General features: G+C 45.5%; 2 protein-coding genes across 4 annotated transcripts in view; both read right to left on the bottom strand.

Annotated features, from left to right (window-relative positions):
• Positions 1-545: 545 nt before the first annotated feature.
• On the bottom strand, positions 546-5,331 carry HMGN2 (high mobility group nucleosomal binding domain 2). The gene is made up of 6 exons (XM_066270016.1): positions 5,128-5,331; positions 4,107-4,151; positions 3,882-3,911; positions 3,461-3,511; positions 1,858-1,953; positions 546-1,396 (listed from the first exon to the last, which is right to left on the bottom strand). The coding sequence occupies exons 1-6, from the start codon at positions 5,140-5,142 to the stop codon at positions 1,361-1,363; spliced, it is 273 nt and encodes a 90-aa protein (XP_066126113.1). The 5' UTR covers positions 5,143-5,331; the 3' UTR covers positions 546-1,360.
• A 1,119-nt stretch (positions 5,332-6,450) lies between these two features.
• The window catches only part of DHDDS (dehydrodolichyl diphosphate synthase subunit), a 35,100-nt gene continuing 15,309 nt past the window's right edge, over positions 6,451-26,241 (bottom strand). Inside the window, exons 7-9 of one of the 3 annotated variants that reach the window (XM_066270017.1) lie at positions 15,464-15,578; positions 12,055-12,162; positions 6,451-8,643 (exon numbers count right to left, since the gene is read on the bottom strand). In XM_066270017.1, the coding sequence (XP_066126114.1) occupies positions 8,404-8,643; positions 12,055-12,162; positions 15,464-15,578 (463 nt within the window). In that variant the 3' untranslated portion in view covers positions 6,451-8,403. Of the gene's footprint in view, positions 8,644-12,043; positions 12,163-15,463; positions 15,579-26,241 lie in introns of all 3 variants that reach the window. The other 2 variants (XM_066270018.1, XM_066270019.1) reach the window with 2 other exon arrangements.

Here is a 26,241-nt window from a genome sequence, read left to right on the forward strand (position 1 = left end):
GAAAGGGGTTCTCTGCAGGGTCTTCAAACTAAAGCAATCAGAAGTTTCCATTAATGGCTTTATTTGAAGCTAGAATTCACCAAGTACAAAAATTTAATCAATTCATACAAGACTTGCAAGTCTGCTTAAAAGCAGCATCATGTCTTCATCTTATGGTCAAGTTATACAGACATATAATCACTTTCTCCTGACACATGGACTACACGGATCTATTAATTCTCTAATTTTACAGAAGTTTTAAATGTGAAGCGGAGAGGTTCTTTTCTGTCAGTTATACCCACGTATACTGCAGATAATGCTGTACAACCAAACACAGAAACCACCTGTCTGCTCCCAGCCTCACTACTGGTTTACTTCTCCTCAGATCTTTTCCAACTCTACCTTGCACTGTGTTCTTCTGTTAATAAGACAGAATTGCCAATTATTATAGATCAAGTGTACATGGGACCTTTATTCCTCAACACCAGATTGCATCCTGTCCCTAGAGACTTGGAGAACCTAGGCTACCCCACTGCTGGGAAAAGATTAGAGGCAGCATTCCAAGCCAAACTGTATCCAGCTTTATTAAAGATACTTTCCATAAACAATCATGGTATTTCAGGCAGGACATGGGCAGGATAATCATTAACAGTATACAACTTTCAAACTCCCTTCTGCAACGGACTACCCAAAATCAGAAAGCCACTATAAAACCCAATGAAGTCTTCATTTGATGCTCTGAATAGGGAAAGTTTAGAGTGAGGGTTGACATTTCACATTAAACATGTTGTTTTAACAACTTTTCACAAGCCGACCCTGACTTTCAGGAAATGAAATGAAGATGGTAGAATTATCAATCTGTAGATCCACAATCTAAAAAAGGAACTGCTGCTCTTTTGAGGGATGCCATCTCAATGGTGACACTAGAAAGTCCAGATTGCCCAACATACTGGTAACCAATTTTGGGGGGGCAGGTCCCAACAGGTCTCTGGGCTTAAGAGAGTCAAGGATATGCTTAAAATGGAGGAAGAAAAGGACACAAACAAATTAATTTTTCCACACCACAAGGTGTTTGTGCCAAGGTGGCGAATGTGTGTCAACATCAAGGGATTCCTCTTTCCAGGAACCAAGAGGAAGTCTCTCAAAACTAGAAGGGAAAGGTGTTTTTTTCAAACGTTTACTCCAGCTTTGGAGACATTCTATTAGTACTGTATGTCCTTCCCTCCCAAAACAACAATGAAGTGTTCTGTGTGCTAACAACATAGCTTAAGAAAAAAAAAAAGGTAAAACAAAATTCTGCATTTTTATAAAACTTGATAAAAAATAGTATTTCAAACTGTACAGTCACCAGAAATACACAGTTATCAAAAATGCACACACTTCACTTGGCATCTCCAGCACCTTCAGCTTTCTGTGCCTAAAATGAAAAAACAAACAGATTGATACAACACATATCATTTGAAACTATTTTCATTCACATCCCATTTGTAACATTATTTTGCTCCCAGCCAAAGTTCAGGTTTTAGGTACTATGACACTGAGATTAAGTATTTCTTTTGAGAATGATTTGGTAGAAAACTTTGCTAAAATTGAGGAAAGGGACATATCACAATTAGAAGATACGAGATTACTCTCAGCTTGAAAACTATGGTATAGCATAAGTGTGACACCTAATAGGACCAAGATCACTACCAGAGTCCCTTAATGAACTGCAGAGACTTCAAGAATTCAGGATTCAAGCTGACAGGAAAACACAAGTAAATTTTGGACTAATATACTTGTCGTGATGCAGATGCAGGAAAAAGGCAACTAAGACCTTTTATGACTAGTAAACAAGCAAACAAACAGGCTTCACAAAAAGTGAGACAGCAGTTGTACCTGGTCTGTTTTGGCATCTCCATTTTCTGCAGGGTTATTCCCATCCTTGCCAGCATCAGCTTTCCCCTTTTTTCCTTTGGGTACCTTCTCCCCCTTCTAAAAGGCAGGAGAGAGAAAAAAAAGGCTGTTTCCCCTATTTCATATTACCAGGGTGTGGTCTACAAAGTTCTGCACAAGGAAGGATTATTTACCAAAGATAAAACACACAAACTATAAACCCTCTCCCACTGATAAAACAACTGATCAAGCCCTGGCTGGATAGCTCAGTTGGTTAGACTAGAGCTTCATCCCAAAGCACAGAGGCTGCTGGTTTGAGCCCCCGTCAGGGCACATATAAGAACAGATTAATGTTCCTGTCTCTTTCTCCCAAATCAATAAATACTGAACAAACACACAACTGAGCAAAACTAGACCAAATTATCTATAATTTGCTGTGGTCAACAGTATAGAAATTTTTTATGAAAAAAAAAAAATCATCTTAGTGTAAAGAATATAGTAAGACAGCTTAAAACTTGGATGTTTAGCCTGACCAGGCAGTGGCGCAGTGGATAAAGCGTCAGACTGGAATGCGGAAGGACCCAGGTTTGAGACCCCGAGGTCGCCAGCTTGAGCGTGGGCTCATCTGGCTTGAGCAAAAAGCTCACCAGCTTGGACCCAAGGTCGTTGTCCAGCAAGGGGTTACTCAGTCTGCTGTCGGTCAAGGCACATATGAGAGCAATCAATGAACAACTAAGGTGTCAGAACGAAAAACTGATGATTGATGCTTCTCATCTCTCTCCATTCCTGTCTGTCCCTATCTATCCCGCTCTCTGACTCTGTCCCTGTAAATAAATAAAATAAAATAAAAAATAAAAAACTTGGATGTTTAATACCCAAGTGTAATTTTCTCTAAACCGGTGACAAAGTTCTTTATATACAAGTCTAAGGGATAAGGCAAGTTCTCAAAAACAATTTAGAATACCCATTAACAGAATCATCATTATACTAAATTAAAGATACTGAAGAACAACAGGCCCTTGGCTGGCTGGCTCAGTGGTAGAGCGTTGGCCTGGCGTGTGGATGTCCAGGGTTCAATTCTAGGCCAAGGCACACAGGAGAAGCTGCTCTTCTGCTTCTCCACCCCTCCCCCTCCTCTCTCCCTTTCTCCCTCCTTATTCCACAGCCAAGGCTCTATTGGAGCAAAGTTGGCCCAGGTGCTGAGGATAGCTCCATGGCCTTGGCCTCAAGCACTAGAATGGCTCCAGTTGCAACAGAGCAATGCCCAGATGGGCAGAGCATTGCCCTGTAGTGGGCGTGCCGGGTGGATTCGGTTGGGCACATGCAGGAATCTGGCTCTCTGCTTCTTACTTCAGAAAAACACAAAACAAAAAAAACAAAAATAACAAAGAAAAACAAAAACACAAAACAAGAACTGAAGAACAGTCCTCATTCTGTGAAAATGACCAATTACATAATGATAAAGCCCAGTCCTATTAATTTTGTCATATCTCAACTCTATGCCAACAGATGAAGTTATTATACAGCAGGTCTCCTGTAAGCAACATGGGACTCTGCTCAGTCTTATGTGATTCTTAGAAACACCTTGTCCCCCAGTCCCACTCACCTTTGCAGGGGCCTTTTTAGGCTTGGGTTCTGGCTTTGGAGGAGCAGGCTTCTTTTATTTTGGGAAGAACGAAGAAAACATTAATATGACATCAGTATGATGGACTAAAGAAAACAACCCACATCCAAATCACAATACCACTGACTGAAGTTTTTCCTATTTTTTTAAATTATTGTGGCTGACTTCCTATTAAAATTTCCTATCTTCAGAAACCCACTTGAGTAATACTCAAAAGTGTTTCACTTTGTCTAGAAGCCATTAGAATTTCTGAACAAGCAAATCTCAAATGGGTGAGAGTCCAGAGTTGAGGAGCTCGTTGAAACCAGCCACTGACCATCACTCATGGGAAGCAGAGGGGACTGTTTTCAATGCTTTTTAGTTTCAAGAATAAATGCAAAAATTTTAACGCAGACACACTTACAGCTGATAACCTGGCGGATCTTCTCTGTGGCTATTAAAAAGAAAATAAGATAGTTATAAATAGGATAATGAAAGCACTTACAAAAAAGTTTTAGTGCTAATTTGTTCTAGACTATATAGGAAGTGAAGGCAATTGCTTAAGGAAATTCGGGGATAGGGGTATGGTTAATTATCACCAGGAGCCCATGGCTTTGTAAGACTCCAAAAGAGAATCAACAAGACTTACTTCGTCCTTCACCTTGGCTTTATCTCCCTTAGCATCCCCTTCAGCCTATAAAAAACAAACAAGAACTAAGAAATCTGCAGCGTCCGAGGCAATTTTTAAGAGTTCACTAAATTTAACAGTCCTAAGGGGAAAAAACTAAAACCAACTCTTGCACACAACTCCTTCAGGACTTATCAGTGTTTAGCACACCCACTTTCTATGCAAAATAGCTAAAGTGCTTAGAAACCTGTGGGACTACTTATCTGTGTAAACATCAGGCCTGATCTAGCTCAAAACACGCACGGTATCAGAGACCCAGCCTCCCGGACTCTTAGCCAAGTTAGCCTGGGGGAAGCGCGCGCTAAGCTGGAGCGAAGAGGACAGAGCAGCACGGCTCGCGCCGCCAAACCAGGCAGAAGCAGAAGCAACAGCTGCAGCTGGTGCAAACAAACCCCTCCGGAGGCGGGGCTGGAGCGTCGTTGCCATGGCAGCCGTCAAGGGCGGGAGACGTGAGGAGCGCGCGCAGACAGGGGAACTCGTGGGCGGCAGCGGCGCGGGTCTCGTGCGCCCAGGCCGTGGGCGGAGGCGGGGCAACAGATCGAAGTCCCGCCCCCTCACGACGGCGGTTTTTTGGCGGCAGTGCGTTACCCCGCCCGCCAACCCCAAGCACCGCCTTCCCGCCCTTTCGGGTTTGAATTGCCCGCCCGCGGGGAGGGGGGGACGCGGGAGAAGGGGGGAACGCTGGGGATGGGGGAGGGGGCACGGGGAGGACACATCCAGCCCGAGGGGAGCGGGATAAACAGCCACCAACATGGCTCCTCCCGCCGCGGCCACCGCTCCTCCAATATGGCCTCTGGCGCCCGCGGGCAGCCGAGCAGCGCAGGGTTAGCCCGGGGCCGCCTGACACTGTCTCGAGTCCCTGCGCTGGGCAGCAGAACCTGCTCCAGCCCAGCGCCTATTCTCGCGCCTCAAAGCCGAGAAAGCGACAGCGGTGACAGCGGCGTAGTGACGGCCCAGCGCCTGGGGCCCTCGCGCCACGTACCTTTCTCTTGGGCATGATGGCGACGGTGGCGAGACGTACGGGCTGGACGCGGGGATGCAGCAGCGCGTGGGCTTTGGTCGGTCCGGGGGTCGTTCTCGCCTCTTCTTCACACTGCTAGGGCTCCGGGGGGTTTATAAAGTTTTTATAGCGCTGGGAGCCCCGGACCGGTTAGAACCGGATTTCACCTCCCGCCGCCGCTCATTGGCCCAGCTGGGGTCACGTGGGCGGGGTTTAAACTCACCTCCTCTGGAGGGAGTGAGGAGGGGGGTGTGGGGGGAGGGCGCGCGAGACGGCGGCGCGCCTAGGGGGTGGGGGCGCAATGGGGGAGGCGCGCGTCGAAGGCAATAAATGGCGGGGGGGGGGGGGGATGTTGTGCGAGTCCGCGGTCTCTGGGTTTCAATTACCGCCAAGAGCCGGCTTTTGCAAACTACCAAGTTCCTTCCACCTTATGCAACCGAGCTACCCACTTCTCCAAGCCATGCGACGCTTAGAGCCATCTCGGTCGCTTTCCTTCCTGTTCCCACTGGGGGCCCCAGAAGAAGGGCTTGCGAGGCCTGGCCGCACCGCCCTGCTTCGCCGCAGGCAGGAGAAAGCGCGCATTTGGAGGGACAGGCTGCAGTTCCAAGGCCAGGGCTAACGCTGAAGTGGGAAAGAGCGGGGAAGCTAGCTTGGCGCAGGCGGACGTGCATCGTTCCAAGCTGCCACTCCAAGGAGGCTTTTTCGTGCACCTCACCTGGAAAGCGGTCCAATCGAGGCGGAGTGGGAGTTCGAGGGGGAGATTTTACAGGCAGAGGTTACTTTCGGGTGTAGTGGGCCAGGTAGGAGCTGTCCTTTCAGCACCCCTCGTTCAGCCGCCTCCCCAAATATAAACGAACCCCCTGCCAAAGCCTCGGGTAGCTCCGAGTTGCTTGTATTCCCAGACCTCAGGACCCCGTCACTGAATGACAGAGATCGGCCGCCAGGCCTAGCAGGACACCCCTCCCCCTACGCTCCACCCGCTTCGGAGACAAGCTCAGCTGCCCCCACCTGACGCGGCCACCAAGCCTGGGCGCTGCAAACGCAGCTGGCGAAATCCCTCCTTCCACACTGGCTGCTGGCTTCCTTTCACTTGCGCGAGGAAAAGGAGGGTGGAGGAAGGCGTTTGGGGATTAAGAAACAAGTAGAGGAACAGGTGTTGTGATGGCAAAAGGGCTCTTCCATTGGCTCCCCCTCTCCACATGCCCCAAAGCTAGGGATCCTAGAGATAGCCAGGTGCACCTGAGGGAGGTAGACAATTGTAGCAGCCAAACAACGTGTTCTTCCGTCGCACTGTTAGCAAACAAGTTTTACATCTAAGAGTTCTTAAGTTTCTATTTGGTAACCAGGAGAACACAAGAACACGATAAATATCCTCAAGTGGGGGGCTTGGCTCACAAGCGGGAGGACATTTAAACAGGTCCCACCTAGTTTATTGAGGCAAGGGTTGAAGCTGGTTGGTACAAATCATACCGGTAGAAAACCACAATGAGTTCAAATCTACTATTCGCAGCCCCTACTCCTGGGCAGCAGAGGCCCCTCAGCCTCTACACTTCTACAGTGCTCCTGGGTCAACCCCCTCCCTATCCCACTCTACACACCTTTCCCAGAATACAGGACCTCAGCCCCATTAATCATTTCTGCTGTACCCCCAATTATAAGGGGAAATTCAGAAGGGACAAGACTCAGTCATGCTCACAGGGCAGATTATTTGCTGCCTCCAGCCCCTCATTCCCTTCTTAATTGTAGGCCTCTGCATTATAGCCCCATAATTCATTCTTCCCTAATCAAGGTTGTTAACAGCCCCACTGTAAAGCTGGAAAATGTAGAACACCTGCTTTCTGGGAACTCTGTGCCAGGTGTACATGGGGGGCTTGCTAAAAGGTGCATTGATCTGCTTCTCAATAGCAGTGTCTGGCATTTAAGCTGGATTCTCTTGTGCCAGGTACCTAGGCACAAGAAGGTGGGAAGAGACTATGGGAAAGTCAGGGGTTAAAGAGCAGACTCTTAGCTGCTTGCAAGACTCCCCTAGAGGGAGGTGCTGGGGAAACAGTTTGCAGAAAGTAAAATGGAAAGACTAAATAATAGCCGTTAGTTGGTGTTACTGGCTGGTGCTGGCTGTGCTGGGCACCTGAAGCAGAGTTGCTCAGGCAAATAGCTCTTCAAAGGCACTAATCCTCTCAGCAGCTCTGCAGTGAGGCCTGGCAGCGACAGGTAAGGGAATGGACACAGCCTTTGACTGGACCCTCCTCTCCTTGCTGGGCAGCCTTGGCCCTCACAAGCTGACACTCTGACATGCCGAGAATAATTTGTCTCAGGGCCTACTTAGGAGGCCAGGCCTAAAAGCTGAGAGAGGCCTCAAAGGTTGAGGAGGTGGGAGGCAGTCAGTTGAAAAGCGCTTCTCTCTGTTCTTGGTCCTGATGTGCTCTAGGGAAGGAGGCCTGTGCTGCACTACATTCACCAGCACCTATAGGCCTTTCTGTTACCCTGGAGCCATGGCGCAGGCCAGTCTCACTGGGGAGTGGAGCCTGGCCCTGTGCCCTGCCAGGGGAGGAGGAAAGCTTGTGTGGGCTGAGTCGACAATAGGTAATTGGATTGTAATCACCCGCCTGGCTTCTGCGCCATTGGGGGCGCTGAGCCTTTCAGTGAGCAATCAGTGCTGTGTGGTGGGAGGGGGTAGAGATTCAATAGCAAATCCCAGGTGGAGAGCAGAGGGGGAGGATCAGCAGATGGGCAAATTTTCTTTCCGTCTCCCTTTCCTTACCCAAATGACTCTGGCTGCCTATTAGCGATTTACCAGCAGATCCGAGGTGGAGCCAAATCTTTTGTGAGTCAGATGGAAGGCTAAGATGGATGGGTAAAGGGTGAGGGTTTTGGAGAGATCTCTTCCCCACAATTGTGTGTTGAAGGAAGTGCTGGTGGGGAAAAAGAAAGTGCACCTAGGAACACAGGTAGAGGTGGCAAAGGTGGAAAGAGCAGGCAGGAGAAAAGCTGGGGCCCCCTCCTCTCCAAACCTACTGGTGATGAGAGCTGTATTTAGTGTACTTGTGGGAGACTCTCACCTAAACCCTCCCAAGGGGCCACTGTTCCTGGCAACCCAAAAGTATCTATGTATGGCCAGCATAAACTGGCCTCTGGGGCTCCCTGCCAAGCGAAGGGAACACCATTCATCATCAGGAGGGAGGTACCCTTCAAGAAAAGAAAGGGGAGTGGGGCCCTGGAGGCAGAGGGCAGGGCAAAGTAACAGGAGGCCAGCCTTACTCAGGCTGATGCAGTGCCCAGACGTGCCAGCCAGTCAGCCCGCTTGAGTTCCAAGGCCTGCAGGAAGCCTTGGACTCGCTCTTCCCGTCTGGCTGAGAGTTTGTGCAAGCGTGTTCGTCGGAGCTGAGCGTCCCCACTGGCCTGGAGCCCCTCTTGCAGCAGCTGCTCTGTCACTGCAGCCTGGTCCCTCTCCAACTGCTGCCTCTTCCTCTCCTCTGCATACATGTCTCGGGCCTTCTGCTAAAAAAAAGTGGGGATTGGGGGAGATCACTTTTATGGGTGGGTGGAACTGGGATAGAGGCAGGGGGCGGGGCACAGAGCAGGCCAAGTTAAGTGAAACAGTGGGGAGTTTGTACCAGATTTGGAAAGGTTTGGCAGTAGGTGTGTGACGGGTGGTGCCCATGTTGTATAGGGAGGACAGTAGAAATTCTGGGTCCGTCTTGGCTTGTTTTGGGTGGAAGCATCTGTATTTGTTGAAAATTCTCAGGTTTGCACTTAGAAGGGAACCAGCAAATACGGATCTGACTTTTGGTTCCCCCAACTAGCTTTGTGGCTTTGGGTAAAACCTCTTCTAACCTCCTTCCTTCATCTGTAAAACTACTCTTCATTGTGCCTACCTTGAAGAGTAGTTTTAAGGATTAGAGATAATATATGCAAAACCCTCTCTAGCATATTAGCAGACTCTCAAACAGAAACAGCAATTTTATAAATTATTGTCTATTCTCTGCTACAAGGAAGGTTCTACTTCCTACCTGGGGGACATTTGTGGCGTCACTTCCTTTGGTTTCCCAGGTCATCCTAAGGGTGCCATCCTCCCAAGTCTTCAAACTATTTTTCAGAGTTGGGCTGCAGACTTGCCTCCCGTATGGGGACCAGCCTGACTCTTCCAGCAAATGACCATTTTGTGAACAACGTAAGAAGCAGGTTCGGCACTTTTCCACCACTTACTGCTTTCTGCCTAGTAGAATAGGTATTAATGTCCATAGTCCACTTTTTCTGATAGAAAATAAGCGCTTGGAGGCTCCATTGAGTTCCTAGAACTAACTCTGACACCAAGATGATCATACTCTCTGGCAGCACTTCTTATACCCTGTGTCTCCAGACAAATAATAAACTCCTAGAGGGCAGAGACTGTGTCCTTTCCTCAGGAACTTGGGGTGCCCTGTATGTATGAAATACTTAATTGACTGACCATGTGATCTTAAGAGGGCAGGGTGGATGCTTGTGGGGAGGGGAAATCCCCTTGGAGCAGGACCAAGGCTGTTCCTCACTGGTGCACGCTGCTCCTGCCACTCGAACTGGCCACAAAGCCTTTGCACCAGAGCACCTCCTGCCAAACCCATCGCATGTGCAAGAAACTGCTTTGCTGCCAAGTTGGCACCCTATACCCTGATGACCCTTACCACATAATTCCACCTTGTGTTACAGTGTTTGTGTACATGTCTCTGTTCTACTCAGCCTGTAAACACCTGGATTGCTCTGTCTTTATCCCTTTAAGGAATATGTTAAAGGATCTTTAAAAAAACCACAAGCACTTGACACTTGCAACAGAGCTAGTAAGATACTTTCTGTTGGTGACAGACATAAAAGTTGAAAATAGGGAAGTGACTGCTAAGACCTCTCAGCAATTAAGGTTTACTGCATAAATGAAAATTCTGGAATATTCCCCTGTTGGCATTCAAGGGTACTCTTCTGCTATGATAATGAGCTCACACATGGAGCTATTAAGACTAAAATGGGCTTGAGAAGTTGCCTTGGTTAGGAGGATTCTTGGGTCCTATGCGAAGGACCTTACTGGGGATGTGGAGATTCAGGATACAGTCTAAGTAACCTGTGTGCTTACAGACTGATTAGGATCTTTATACAAAGTCCCATAATATAAGGTAGAATGAGGCAAAAGGGCCATACAACCCAGAGGAGAGAAAAATTATGGCTATGAATGTCAAGGAGCAGTGAAAACTCATGGACAGGCAATACTTGAGCTGGGATTTAACTAATGGGGAGGAACTGGATAAAGGTGAGGTATATGGGGATGGGGGAGAATATAAGTAATAGGAATAATGGGCAAAGACACATGAAATTGATTGAAGAGCTTGATCAGGCCAGAGTGAGTCCTCCTGGAGCAGTAGGGTTCAAGAAGTTCCTGTCCAAAGGAACTCTCACCTCTCTAGCCTAATTCTTTTTTTTTTAAATAAGAGTTTATTTGACCAGGTGGTGGTGTAGTGGATAGAGCGTTGGACTGGGATGTGGAAGGACCCAGGTTCGAGACCCTGAGGTCGCCAGCTTGAGCGTGGGCTCATCTGGTTTGAGCAAAAAGCTCACCAGCTTGGACCCAGGGTCGCTGGCTCCAGCAAGGGGTTACTCAGTCTGCTGAAGGCCCACGGTCAAGGCACATATGAGGAAGCAATCAATGAACAACTAAGAAGTCGCAACGTGCAATGAAAAACTAATGATTGATGCTTCTCATCTCTCCGTTCCTGTCTGTCTATCCCTCTCTCTGACTCTGTCTCTATAAAATAAAAAAAAGAGTTTATTTGAGCCAAACTAATTACATAAGCTGGGAGCTAGATCAGGTGCTTCGGTCTAAGCCTTATTCTTAATCCACAAAATGGGGAGGTTTGAGGGAAAATGGGATAATGTATGTCTAACCTGGTGCTGGCCTATTAACAGTTAGCTATTCTTGCTAAGGCTAAATAGGTGTTCTGTGTTCTGGCAGGACAGAAAGGATGGGGCCACCCAGCCACACCAGGAGGAAGTACAGAGCTGGTTAGAATTACTCCATGAAGCTCAGGCTTCCTTCCAAATGGCAGCCTTGGACTGAGTGCTGCTCAAGGAGGCTGCAGCCAAGACAGAGCTTGGCCCCTGTTTGCCAGGAATGAGTGAATCACTGTTAAGGTGATGGAGTCAGGGGAGATCCTAAGGGCCATCTGCTCCAGCTTTCTCACCTTAGACACGACACTAGAGGCTGAGGCAGGATGCAGGAATGGACTTGGCCTAGGTCACATGGTGGGAGGAAGTTCCCTTGGTGTCTCCACTAAAGTGGCTTCTTGAGAAGGGATAAATAAGAAAACTTACAAGAAAACACCTAAGTGCTTTAGTAGACCTTCAATATGTTAGCTGCCACCACCACACACACCGCCATTATTATTAAGAGTCCTAATCAGATGCAGAGGACTCTGCCTCCTAATGAAACCTATTTCAAGATCTGGTGATCAAAGTTAATACCTTCAGGCAATAGTGGCCAAGCTCTCTGAGAAGCCTCTCCTGGGTTTCTGTAGTAAAGAGATGAAAGACTTGTAACTTGAATCCTGGTTCTGTCTCTTATTGGTTGTGTCCTTAGTTAAGTAATTTGGATTTGTTCATTTCCACAAGTGAGGTTCATAATACCTACCTCACTGGGTTCTTGGAAGCATTAAATGAGATAGTATATATAAAATATTCACAGTGCCTGACACACAGTAAATATATAGTAAGTGATAGCTACTATTGTCATTATTAACATGCTTATTACAAAGTGTCTGGTGTGTATATATATATGGTCAATCAATGCTCACCTTTTCTCCCATCCCATCTGGTCAGGCCAGCCCTGATGCATGCTATGGTTCATCTAGAACCAGACCTAATGAATGTTATGGTTTACCTGAAACTAACCTGAAGCATGCTATGGTTCATCTGGAACTGCAAGATGGCTTCACAGAGGTTCCAAAACATATATTCTGGCCACAGAATGGGCTGGAACACCAAGCAGGAGTGGGAAGTCTGGGAAAGGGGAGGAGGAAGAGAGTTTAGTTTAGTAACAAGTTGCTGGACACATCCCTGGGCAGGATTCCAAAGACAGAGCAGGCTGAGCAGGACCCAGAAGCCCAGAGATGAGATCGCATAGGCATCCTGAGCTGCAGCTGCTGCCACCAGCTCTAATTCACTCACTAATAGGGGGGTGGGGTCATATGAGGCAGTTAGATCACCTGCCTGTAGCAAGGCAGAACTAAAACAAGACTAGACCAACATTTACACCAGGATTTTTCTAAGAGCCAAATTTAGGACTATGAAACAACATCTGTATTATGTTATTGGCTCTTGGCCCCTAGAGGTCATCTGGGAGACACACTGTCTGATAAAAGTCAGCAATGAACAAATGGTAGCTGCCTGCCACTGTTATTTTTAAGTAGCAGAATGTGGCACAGTGGTTGAGAGCATGGGCTCTGGGGACTGCATGACTTTGAATTCTGGCTCCCCCATTTACCATATATTTGACTTGAGGCAAGTTACTTAACCTCTCTGGGCTTCAGTTTCCTCAACTGTAAAACTGGGTAATAAAAATACCTAGTTTTAAAGTACTCTGAAAATTTATTTTTTTCTCTAAATTTTATTTATTGATTTGTAGATAGAGAAGAGAGAGAGAAAGAGGGAGGAGAAGCAGGAAGTGTCTACTCATAGTAGTTGCTTCTCATATGTGCCTTCACCAGGCAAGCCCAGGGTTTTGAACTGCTGACCTCAGCATTCTGAGTCAATGCTTTATCCACTGTGCTACCACAGGTCAGGCAGTACTCTGAAAATTTAAATGTTAATGTACATAAAGCAATCAGAACACAGAACTTTTAATAATAATCACTGATGTGAGATAACAGCCACTGCTGGGTACCTTTAGGGGTGATGAAGGAATTCAGTACCCCAAGGGGCATAACTTTAGTTGTGGGATAGCCTGCTTGCTAGCTAAACCAATGTCACTGTCCCTGGAACTTCTATCATAGTCTCAGGTCTTTTCTCTGGAACAAGTTTGTTACTTCTTCAAAGTGACATTTTTTCAAATATTTGAAGGCTAGATTAGAGCCAACTGTTATCAGTTGCTCCAAAAAACGATACATTTTAAGACAGTAGGAATTATTTCTAGACTTGGTCACTGTGATAGTCCCAGTACAAAGCAGGAACTCAATCTTTTTTTCCCAAGGGAAAAAACTGTCACTGTGTTCTTCCCTTTTCCAGATCACTACCCTAGTTCCAGATTCCTTGCCATCCAGGTTGGCCTCTTCTGATAAGTCCTATAGTTTACCAAGTAGCCTCTTAAAACTCAGTGCCCAGAAATAAACTTTCTAGACATGATCTGACCAGCAGAGTAGGCCACAGAACCATAAGCTGCACATTATACTTCTTTCAACATAGCCAAATACTGAAAGTATCTTCGGTAGCTAAAACTTATTTCACTTTTTTTGAGAGAGAGAGGAAGAAACAGGAAGGGAGAGAAATGAGGAGCATCAACTAGTAGTTGTGTCACTTTAGTTGTTCACTGATTACTTCTCATGTGCGCCTTGACTGAGGGGGCTCAAGCCAGCCACCTTGGGCTTCGAACCAGCTAGCTTGGGATCATGTTGATGATGCTGCACTCAAGCTGGCAAGCCTGTGCTTAAGCGAGCAACCTCAGGTTTTTGCACCTGGGACCTCAGCATCTCAAGTCAATGCTTTATCCACTGCACCACCACTGGTCAGGCTTGTTAGTTCACTTTTGAGACCAAGGTCTATTAAAATTTCTAGAACTTTATTGTATGAATTGCTTCCAACCTGAGTTTCCATCCAGCCTCTTCTTGAACAAAGACTTTCCCAGGTCATTTGTACCCAAAGGCCAAGTTAACAGATGATATTTTCTTTCTTTCTTTCTTTTCTTTTCCAAAGACTTTTTTTTTTTTTTTTTACAGAGAGAGAGTCAGAGAGAGGGATAGACAGGGACAGACAGACAGGAATGGAGAGATGAGAAGCATCAATCATTAGTTTTTTGTTGCACGTTGCAACACCTTAGTTATTCATTGATTGTTTTCTCATTATGTACCTTGACCGTGGGCCTTCAGCAGACCGAGTAACCCCTTGCTCGAGCCAGCGAGCTTGGGCTCAAGCTGGTGAGTTTTTTGCTCAAACCAGATGAGCACGCTCAAGCTGGCGACCTCGGGGTCTTGAACCTGGGTTTTCCGCATCCCAGTCTGATGCTCTATCCACTGCGCCACAACCGCCTGGTCAGGCCCAAAGACTTTTCAATCCTGGTCCGGGCACACATGGAAAGTAACCAAGGAATTCACTACTGAGTGGAACAACAAATGAATGTTTCCCTTCCCCTGCCCCTCTCTCCCTTCCTCTCTGTCTCTCTAAAAATCAATAAAAATTAAGCCCTGGCCAGATAGCTCAGTTGGCTGGAACATCATCCCAGAGTACCGAGGTTGCTGACTTGATTCCCTAGTCAGGGCACATACAAGAGCAGCCTGATGTTTGTTCCTGTCTCTTTCCCTGCTTCTCTCCAAAAAACAAAACCAAACCAAAAAAATGTATTGATTTTACAGAGAAAGGAGAAAGAGATGGAGAGCAAGAAGTATCAACTCATAGTTGCTTCACTTCAGCTATTCATTGACTGATTGCTTGACCAGACAAACCCAGGGTTTTGAACCCATGACCTCAGTGCTCCAAGTCAATGCTCTATCCACTGCACCACCATGGGCCAGGCAATAGAGACTTTCAAAGACAAACTTACTTGACTATGAGCTTTTTTGGAGACTACCTATACTGGGGGAACTCAGCTGAGAGACAATGGCCCTGAAGAAAGAGTCTGCATTTAGTTTATATCCCTTGTGGACTGTGCTTGCATAGATACAGCCTTTATTCTGAAGGACAGAGACTAGTAACTGCAAAGCAAGGTTCTAGCACCCATAGGGGCTGGGGTGCCTGGCAGGTTACCAGGTCAGTAGATTATACTCAGGACCAAAAGAAAGAAGTCCAGTTCCTTGAACAAGGGCATAGGTGAAGTTTCCACCATAGCTGGATAGCCTTGATATTTTTTCCTCCAGCAACTTTAGAGAGCAAGAACCACATAGGTTCCCATAGCCAGGAATAGGTGAGAAGGGACAGGAAATGTTACCACGCACAGCCTAGAGACATATCTCTAGATTTTAGGTCCCTTCCCCCACAAGTTTCTCAGATGCTGGCATGGCTGGGAGTGGGGATGAGCCCCTCTAATCCATTGCTTGTATGTAATTGCAGTTTTCAGCTGGCACAAACAGAACAGTGGTTAGAAACTACCTACCTGCCAGAGCAGGAAGTCGCTGAGCCTCACTTCCCCAGAAGTCCGTATCAAGATGTCAGGGTTAGGAGAGTGATTGGTATAGAGGCACTTATCAAGCAGAGACTCAGAGACATCGCTAAAGTGAGTAGGGAAAAGATAAAGAACAGCACGCATCTCTTTTTAGATTATTTTCATGGTGAACTTCCTTACATAAGGCTTCCCAGATTATAGAATACCATCAAAATATATTATTAGTCAATACTACCTGGTACACAGAAGGCCCTCAACAAATGCTTGATAAATTAATGATTTTTTAATCCTCACAACTACATAAGGTATTTCTATCCTCACTTTATAGATAAGGAAACTGAGGCTCAGAGATTAGTTTGCCCAAAGCCATTAGCCACAGGCCTATAACCAGATGTACCCAACAGAATGTATTATCCTTCGCTTAAAACATTGTGGTTTTTTTGTGTGTTTTTTTTTGTATTTTTCTGAAGCTGGAAACGGGGAGGCAGTCAGACAGACTCCCGCATGCGCCCGACCGGGATCCATCGGCACGCCCACCAGGGGGCGACGCTCTGCCCATCCGGGGCGTCGCTCTGTCGCGACCAGGGCCACTCTAGCGCCTAGGGCAGAGGCCAAGGAGCCATCCCCAGCGCTCGGGCCATCTTTTGCTCCCATGGAGCCTCAGCTGCGGGAGGGGAAGAGAGAGACAGAGAGGAAGGAGAGGGGGAGGGGTGGAGAAGCAGATGGGCACTTCTTTGTGCCCTGGCCGGGAATCGAACCTGGGACTTCCGCACGCCAGGCCGACGCTCTACCACTGAGCAAACCGGCCAGGGCCAAAACATTGTTTTTTGGGGTTTTTTTTGTATTTTTCTGAAGCTGGAAACGGGGAGAGACAGACAGACTCCCGCATGCGCCCGACCGGGATCCACCCGGCACGCCTACCAGGGGCGAGGTTCTGCCCACCAGGGGGCAATGCTCTGCCCCTCCGGGGCATCGCTCTGCCGCAACCAGAGCCACTCTAGTGCGTGGGGCAGAAGCCAAGGAGCCATCCCCAGTGCCCGGGCCATCTTTGCTCCAATGGAGCCTTGGCTGCGGGAGGGAAAGAGAGAGACAGAGAGGAAGGAGGGGGTGGGGGGGTGGAGAAGCAAATGGGCGCTTCTCCTATGTGCCCTGGCCGGGAATTGAACCCGGGTTCCCCGCACGCCAGGCCGACATTCTACCGCTGAGCCAACCGGCCAGGGCCAAAACATTGTTTTTTAAACTGAGTATATAAAAGAAAAATTGAAAAAAAAAAATGGATGCATATACCTTATTACCCTGCAATTTGATGAAATACTGTATTAACTTTTAAAAACAAATCTAAATGGACCTGACCAGGCGGTGGCGCAGTGGATAGAGCATTACACTGGGATGTGGAGGACCCAGGTTCGAGACCCCAAGGTCGCCAGCTTGAGCGCGGGCTCATCTGGTTTGAGCAAGGCTCACTAGCTTGAGCCCAAGGTCGCTGGCTCAAGCAAGGGGTCACTCGGTCTGCTGTAGCCCCTCGGTCAAGGCACATATGAGAAATCAATCAATGAACAACTAAGGAGCTGCAATGAAGAATTGATGTTTCTCATCTCTCTCCCTTCCTGTCTGTCCCTCTCTCTCTGACTCTCTCTGTCTCTGCCACACACACAAAAAAAAAACCAACAAAAAAAATCGAAATGCATCAATTAGAAAAATGTCTAAGATCTAACATTATACAAGAGCCTGACTAGAGGTGGCAGAGTCGATAGAGCCTCAACCTGGAACGCTGAGATCACAGGTTTGAAACCCTGAGGTTGCTGGCTTGAGCACAGGCTCATTTGGCCTGAGCGTGGTGTCAATGGCTTGGTTGGAGTTCCCCAATCAAAGCATGTGTGAGCCTGACCTGTGGTGGCGCAGTGGGATAAAGCGTCGACCTGGAACACTGAGGTCGCCGGTTCGAAACCTTGGGCTTGCCTGGTCAAGGCACATATGGGAGTTGAAGCTTCCTGCTCCTCCCCCTTTCTCTCTCTCTCTGCCTCTCTCTCTCACTCCTCTCTCTCTAAAAAATCAATAAATAAAATATTAAAAAAAAAAAAAAAAAAAGCATGTGTGAGAAGCAATCAATGAACAACCGAAGTGCTGCAACTATGAGTTGATGCTGCTTATCTCTTTCCCTTCCTCCCTCTCTCTCTCTCAAAAAACAAAAAAGTTATATAAGAAAGCAAATTTCAGAAAAAAGGGTGTGGAAAATACACACTCAAATATGCATGTGAATGTATGTATACAGAAACAAAGTCCAGAAAGGCACACACCACACTATTAACAGTGATTACCTCTGGAAGCTGGATAAGAAGGAAGGAAAATGATCTTTTCACTTTATGTACCTTTGTTATTTCAATTCATTATAGAGAATGTTTAATAATTTAAATTTTTTTATTGATTTTAGAGAGCGAGAGAGAGGAAGGGAGAGAGAAACACTGTTCTACTCTTTTTTTTTAGCAAGAGAAAGAGAGGGAGAGAGGGGAAGGGAGAAAGATGAGAAGCATCAACTCACAGTTGTGACACTTTAGTTGTTCACTGACTGCTCCACATACATGCCATGACCAAGGGGTTCCAGCTGAGCCATTGACCCCTTGCTCAAGCCAGCGACCTTGAGGCTCAAGCCAGTGACTGTGGGATTTTCTTTTCTCTCCTTCCTCCCTCCCTCCCTCCCTCCCTCCCTCCCTCCCTCCCTCCCTCCCTCACCAGGTGGGATCATTTCAATGACCCTGGGCTTCAAGCCAGCAACCTTGGGATCACGTTGATGATCCCACACTTAAGCCAACGATCCCATGCTCAAGCTGCTCTCAAGCCGATGACCTCAAGGCCTCAAACCTGGAACTTTACCATCCCAGGTCAATGCTTATCCACTGTGCCTCTGCCTGGTTAGGCATTGGTTGATTCTTGTATATGCCCTGACTGGGGATCTAACTTGCAATCTTGGCTTATTGGGACAACACTCTAACCAACTGAACAACATATCCAGGGCTGAGAACATTTTTTAAAACCTTAAATTTAAGTCATATAGACCTTGAAACACTAAAAAAATAAAAATAAAAAATAAAAAAAATTCCACATTACTTAGGAGTTGGGGGAAAAAACAACAGCAAAACGATCAGCCCTTCTGTGTTTAATTAGAGCTACTTTCCCAAGCAACTACTCAAAAGGAAGATGGAATGGAAAAGAATGGGGACTGACAACATTTGTTTGTTTCTTTCATATTTTATTGGCATCATTTATCTTAAGTAAAACTTCCTGTCCCTGGAAAGAGAATATTGGCAAGGCTGGTGTCTAATGGTTCCAAGAACACTGTTTATCTTCCTGACCAAGTATCCAGAGCAGAATTTGAAATCTCCAAATGCTGCATCTTGTGAAGGCAAAATTTGCATCTCTAAAAGGTAAAATTTCTTGGTGGGAATCCTCTTCTGGGAATATAGTAAAAAAAGCAGAGAGATATGGCCTGAGTGTTCAAAATAAAATTCTATACTTAATAGCTGTGTGCCTTTGGTTAATTTACTCCATCTCTCCATCTTTTTGCAGACCACAGAGGGAGTTTTATTTTCTCTACCATCACATGGGAAACTATGACTGGGCAATTGGAAGGGCTCTGGTTCAGATTTCCCTGACAATCTATAGTCTGTCTTGGCAGCATGGTCTTAATTGTCTAATTAAGAAATGTGGCCCTCGCCAAATAGCTCGGTCGGTTAGAACACTGTCCCGTATGCAAAAGGTTGCCGGTTCGATCACTGATCGGGGCACACACAGGAACGGATCGATGTTCCTGTCTCTCTCTCTTCCTCCTTCTCTCTCTAAAATCAATAAATAAAAATTTAAAGAAAGTTATATTAAAAAAAAAGTGAGACGCTATACAGTCAACATAATTTCTCAGCTTTTATCTTTGAAATGGACACATTTATCCTGTCTATTTATAGGTTATTTTGAAGGTCAAGCCAAATGAAATAACAGTTTTGAGTAGCCGTGGGAACTATAAAATTCTATATAAAGAAGAATAAACATTATTTCCAGTTCTACCACTTTGCTGTGTGACTTTGGATCCCCACTTAACCTCTCTGAGTTGCAAATCTGACAGGCATTGAGCAGAATTCGTATAAAAACAATGATAATTCTAAGAGGGTAGGAAATAAAACTGACAAAATGAAAATAGAATATTTGTGCTTTGGCCAACAAATATCCACCACTAAACAGCCTTAGCTGTCTGCATAAGGACTTTGAAGAAATAGCCCTCTCCAGGTAGCTCAGCTGGTTATAGAGCATCATCCTGATCAAACCCTCAAAGGTTGCAGGTTTGATCTCCAATCAGGGCACATACAAGAATCAACCAACAGATGCATAAATAAATGGAACAGCAAGTTGCTATATCTCTCTCCCTTCCTCTCTCTCTAAATCAATAATAAAAATTTTAAGACTTGTAAGAAATAATTTCTATTAAATACAAGTAAAATACCAATTTCACCTATGGAATTAGAATAGTTTACATTAAAAATATCTTGAGCCTGACCAAGTGGTAGTGCAGTGATAGAGCATGGACCTGGGACATTGAGCACCCAGGCTCAAAAGTCTGAGGTTGCTAGCTTGAGCGCCGGCTCACCAGCTTGAGTGCAGGGTTCCTAGGGTGAGTGTGGGATCATTGACATGACCCTATGGTTGCTGGCATGAGCCCACAGGTTGCTGGCTTGAGCAAGGGGTCACTGGCTTGGTTGGAGCCCCGTGGTCAAGGTATGTTTGAGAAGCAATCAATGAACAATTAAAGTGATGCAACTATGGGTTGATGCTTCTCATCTCTCTCCCTTCCTACTTGTTTCTTGTCCCTCTTTTGCAAAATAAAATAAAATAAAATAAAAATCTTGGCAAATATAAGGTGAAACGCATACATCCAGATCCAGATCTTGAGGCAACAATCCAAAATGCAGACAAGAGTTAGGTTCATAGATTTAATTGTAGCATTATTTGTAATAATGAAATTGAAAACAGCCTGCCTAACCAACAAACAGCTGAATTTTTAATTTAATAAATTAATTAAAACATACATTCTGTAGCAATTAAAAATAATAGAAGAAGCCCTGGCCGGTTAGCTCAGTGGTAGAGCATCGGCCTGGCGTGCAGGAGTCCCGGGTTCGATTCCTGGCCAGGGCACACAGGAGAAGCGCCCATCTGCTTCTCCATCCCTCCCCCTCTCCTTCCTCTCTGTCTCTCTCTTCCCCTCCTGCAGCCAAGGCTCCATTGGAGCAGGGTTTTCCCGGGCACTGAGGATGGCTCTGTGGCCTCTGCCTCAGGTGCTAGAATGGCTCTGATTGCGGCCCCAGATGGGCAGAGCATCACCCCCTGGTGGGCGTGCTGGGTGGATCCCAGTCAGGCGCATGCGGGAGTCTGTTTGACTGCCTCCCGTTTCCAACTTCAGAAAAAAAATAAAATAAAAAATAATAGAAGAATTGTTGAAAAAACACAGGACATGGAAAAAGCCCTCATATTACAACATTAAGTGGACAAAGCATGATTCAGGTTGTAAACTGTTCACAATGTGATTTCTTCTGTTATAGTATTTGTATTTTTAATTTTTTTTTTTTTTTTTTTTTTTTTTTTTTTTTTTTTTTTTTTTTTACAGAGACATAGAGTCAGAGAGAGGGATAGATAGGGACAGACAGGAACGGAGAGAGATGGGAAGCATCAATCATCAGTTTTTCGTTGCGACACCTTAGTTGTTCACTGATTGCTTTCTCATATGTGCCTTGACTATGGGCCTTCAGCAGACTGAGTAACCCCTTGCTCGAGCCAGCAACCTTGGGTCCAAGCTGGTGAACTTCTGCTCAAGCCAGATGAGCCCGCACTCAAGCTGGTGACCTTGGGGTCTCGAACCTGGGTCCTCTGCATCCCAGTCTGACGCTCTATCCACTGCGCCACTGCCTGGTCAGGCAACTGGTGAGCTTTTGCTCAAACCAGATGAGCCCACGCTCAAGCTGGCAACCTCAGGGTCTTGAATGTGGGTCCTCCACATCCCAGTCCCATGCTCTATCCACTGCGCCACCGCCTGGTCAGACTGGATTTGTGTTTTAAAAGACAACTCTAGCCTGACCAGGTGGTGGTGCAGTGGATAGAGCATCAACACAAGATGCTGAGAACCCAGGTTCAAAGCCTTGAGGTCACAAGCTTGAGCGTGCGCTCATCTGGCTTCAGTGTGGGCTCACAAGCTTGAGCGTGGGATCATAGACGTGACTCCATGGTCGCTAGCTTGAGCCCAAAGTTGCTGACTTAAAGCCTAAGGTTGCTGGCTTAAGCAAGGGGTCACTGGCTTGGCTGGAGCACCCAGTCAAGGCACGTATGAGAAGCAATCAATGAACAACTAAAGTGACATAACTACAAGTTGATGCTTTCCATTTCCCTCCCTTCATGTCTCTTTCCCCTAAAATAAACAAGCAAACAAATAAATAGATGACTGGCTGGACTCCTAGCCATGGTTGATCACTACTTTTGTCAGAGTTATTTCTATTTGGGATAATGAAAATGTGCTAGAAATAGTGGTGATGATTATACAACACTGAATATAATTTACGACACTTAAATGTATGCTTAAAAATTATTAAAATAGTAACATTTATGTATATCATATCACAATTTTTTAAAAAGTAGGACATCTTCTGGAAGAACTTGGGCACAAGTATTCAACAGGATAATGGCTTCTTCCTAATAAACTGTAGTTTAGGAAATGGACAACCTAAAATACAGTAAGCCTAAAACCTACAACAGAAATATGCAAAAGCCTCAGGGAGACCTGGTGACAGTGACTAGTAACAATACAGTGAATGGCCTAGCATCAGGAAAAAGGGTAAGAATGTGTGTGTTCCTAGTACCATTTCAGAAAGGTAGATCCTTTCTAGAAGGTACAAAGATACACGGAAATGTGCCCTGTGATAACATAGTACATTTCCCTAGCATTTAATTTATAAAGATGATGAAAAACAAAGGCTCTGGAGGTAGACAGACCTGAGCTGGAGTCCAGGCTGTTCCACTTAGTAGTATATGTGACTTTGGGTAGGTCAACTAACCTTTTTAATCCTTAACTGACATGAAATGGGGCAAACAATAGTCACCACCTTATATGAAAATTAAAAAAAATATGTGTGATAGCCCTGGCCGGTTGGCTCAGCGGTAGAGCGTCGGCCTAGTGTGCGGAGGACCCAGGTTCGATTCCCGGCCAGGGCACATAGGAGAAGCGCCCATTTGCTTCTCCACCCCTCCGCCGCGCCTTCCTCTCTGTCTCTCTCTTCCCCTCCCGCAGCCAAGGCTCCATTGGAGCAAAGATGGCCCGGGCGCTGGGGATGGCTCTGTGGCCTCTGCCCCAGGCGCTAGAGTGGCTCTGGTCGCAACATGGCGACACCCAGGAGGGTCGCAACATGGCGATGCCCAGGATGGGCAGAGCATCGCCCCCTGGTGGGCAGAGCGTCGCCCCCTGGTGGGCGTGCCGGGTGGATCCCGGTCGGGCGCATGCGGGAGTCTGTCTGACTGTCTCTCCCTGTTTCCAGCTTCAGAAAAATGCAAAAAAAAAAAAAAAAAAAAAAAATGTGTGATAAACTCTTAGTCTAGTGCCTGCCTTATAATACGATCCAATAAATATTTGTAACTTATTTTTATACTATGTTTTTGTTCATTTCAACCTGCATGTATGGCACTCAGTATACCATAGTGAATGAGAGAGCAAAGCTCTCTCAGGTTGAAATCCTAGTCCCAAGCTTTGTAAATATGTGAAGTTGAACAGTTACTTAACTTCCTGTGTCTCAATATTCTCATCTTTAAAATGGGGATGAAGAAAGTATCTACCTCATAGCCTCTATGGATTAAATGAAATAACATATGTGATGTACTTGGCAGATGTCTGTTAAAGAGAAAATGCTGAATAAATACGAGCAATTATTAGTATTGTTAACACTACTGTTTTAAGAGAAAGTCAGAGGCTTATAGGGGGTCAAGTCACCTGCTCAAAGTATCAGTGAAAAAGAGTTTATTAACTATCCTTTATGTTCAATCTAATCCCTTTTCTATAATGCCAGATTTAAAAACCAATCTAATATTAATGATTGTTAGAAAAAAATATACCCTGGCCTGACCAGGCGGTGGCGCAGTGGATAGAGCAAACGGACTGGGATGTGGAAGGACCCAGGTTCAAGACCCTCGAGGTCGCCAGCTTGAGCATGGGCTCATCTGGCTTGAGCAAAATAAAATAAAATAAAAAGCTCACCACCGAGTAACCCCTAGCTCAAGCAAGGGGTTTCTCTGACTGCTGAAGGCCCATGGTTAAGGCACTTATGAGAAAGCAATCAATGAACAACTAAGGTCTCGCAACAAAAAACTTATGATTGATGCTTCTCATCTCTCTCCATTCCTGTCTGTCCCTATCTACCCCTCTCTCTGTCTGTACAAAAATTAAAAAACAAACAAACAAAACAACAAAAAATATACCCTGGTAGAAAGGAAAATGAGAAGTTAGATAGTGGTAATGATAGAAAAGAAAAATTACAGCTATTGGAAAGGAAGAGCCTAATTGTAATGAACTCACCGACTTTCTGTTATAAATGCAGCTTTGTCTAAATTTGAATAATGTAAAGAGCACTGCCTCAGGCCCTGATTAGCCCAGTCTGAGCTGAACATCCAGCTTCTGGAGCTGGGGGTGGAGATAGCAGCCTTCTCACACGGTGGCCCTACCCAGTCCATACCATGTCTGCATGACTAACCTCACACAGGCAAGTTACTAAACTATGCAGGGCAGAGAAAATGGAAATGGGAAAACCTGCTGGACAAGAAGCATAAAGAATATAAAGGTCAGTGGTTACTGGAATGTAGTATGAGTATAAAGTACTCTGAACTAGGTGTCAAGATCAGAGTTTTATCCTAGGCGTGAATGCATATTACATCTACTTGCTAAATAGCTTTCTTTCTAGCATAAACTTACTATTTTTTAATCCATCCTTTATTATTTTTAATATACAATTGATGGATTCCACATAGAAGTAGACCTGCATAGCTCAAATCTGTGTTGTTCAAGCGTCAACTGTATTTTTGATCCATGGTTAGGAGTCCAAGGTTATGGAGGGCTAACTGTAGTTATACGTGGATTTTCAACTATGTAGGTGGTAGATGCCCCTAACTACCACATTGGTTCAAGGATCAACCGTATTATTTTATTCACACAAAAGACTATATAAAACGTTAATTATAAAGCACAATATTCTTTTTTTTAAATTTTATTTATTCATTTTTAGAGAGGAGAGAGAGAGAGGGAGAGAGAGAAACAGAGAGAAGGGGGAAGGAGCTGGAAGCATCAACTCCCTTATGTGCCTTGACCAGGCAAGCCCAGGGTTTCAAACCAGCGACCTTAGCATTTCCAGGTCGACGCTTTATCCACTGCGCCACCACAGGTCAGGCCAAAGCACAATATTCTAATGAACAATTATAAAATCACCCCATAAACTAAGAATTAGAAAACTACCAATAACTTGTTTCTATTTATATATCCTTCATCTACTTATAAATCTCATCTTTCCGCCTGGTCCCCACTCTGCCAATGTACTCCGTATCTCAATTTTTTCCCCAATAGTTAATTTTCAATCCACATCTTAATTGACCTCCTTACAGCATTTGACTGTTGTTTCCATCAAAGTCCATGCCCTTCTTGACCCAAACCAGCAAATTCCCTCTTTTCTTGGCTTCTGTAATACTGATTGCCTGGTTTTCTCCCTACCTTCCTGGTTATTTGTTCTTTTTTTCCTTAAGGCTCTCCCAGTCAGTAACATTCCATTCTAGGCGCTCTCTTCACTTCAGTTACCACACAGATGATCTCCAGATACTCCAGTCCCCGCCTCTCCTCTCAACTGTGGGCCTGTTATCTACAGTGTATCACAGACCAAACCCCCGACCTTCCTCAAACAGGATCCTTTCTAGGGGCTGCCTTGCACAGTGAAGGGTACCATTATCCACTGTTTTATAACTCTAAATCCCTTAATACATCCTTTTCCCAGAGTCAGCCCATCAAGTCCTCTTGCTTTTATCTATTTTGTAGCTGTTGATGTAGTCTATTGGATCTATTCCACCACCACCACCACCACAATCCAAGCTCCCTTTCAGGTACTTTGTACTTAAATGATCACAAGTGCCTTCTGAGAGTCTTTCTGCAACCAACAAGCTGCTCACACTACTGCCTTTCCCCAGTTACTAATTATTCTTTCTTCATAGATCACTTATCATTTCCTTGGGGGGCCTTCCCTGCCAGGTTATTCCTCTCATTATAAATTCTCGTGCCATGCACCGATGCCCTTATAGAATTTATCACCATTATTATTTTATGCTAATTTGTATAATCTTGATTCATATCTGTTTCCCTTACCAGAACTCCACAAGAGCAGGAAATATATATTTTTATTCTTACCACTGTATCCCCTATGTGCAGCAATTGCCTGGTCTTTCATTGGCACTTAAAAGATACTTGTTGAATGAATAATTGATTGAATGAATAAACTATGTGACACAGAAAGATCACCTAGCTTTCGGAGAGGAGAGGGATTCATAAGAGAGCCTTAAAATTTTTCTGCTTTCCTTCTTATCTAATTTTATTCTCACTGAGCAAGTTCTTGACTTTTAACTTTGTCTCCCAGGTAAATCCAATTGTACTGAAAAAGGAATCAGAAAAATTCCTGCGTTCCAAGATCCCATATAATTGAGGTAAAGAACAAGAACTC

Source organism: Saccopteryx bilineata, chromosome 3 (assembly GCF_036850765.1).
Source record: "Saccopteryx bilineata isolate mSacBil1 chromosome 3, mSacBil1_pri_phased_curated, whole genome shotgun sequence".
Lineage (NCBI taxonomy): Eukaryota > Metazoa > Chordata > Mammalia > Chiroptera > Emballonuridae > Saccopteryx > Saccopteryx bilineata.

Coding starts and splice junctions, on each gene's coding strand:
- HMGN2 (XM_066270016.1), bottom strand. Junction 3,912..4,106: donor AAGCCAAGGTGAAGGACGAA/GTAAGTCTTGTT, acceptor TCTTTTTAATAG/CCACAGAGAAGATCCGCCAG. Junction 3,512..3,881: donor GATCCGCCAGGTTATCAGCT/GTAAGTGTGTCT, acceptor CCAAAATAAAAG/AAGCCTGCTCCTCCAAAGCC.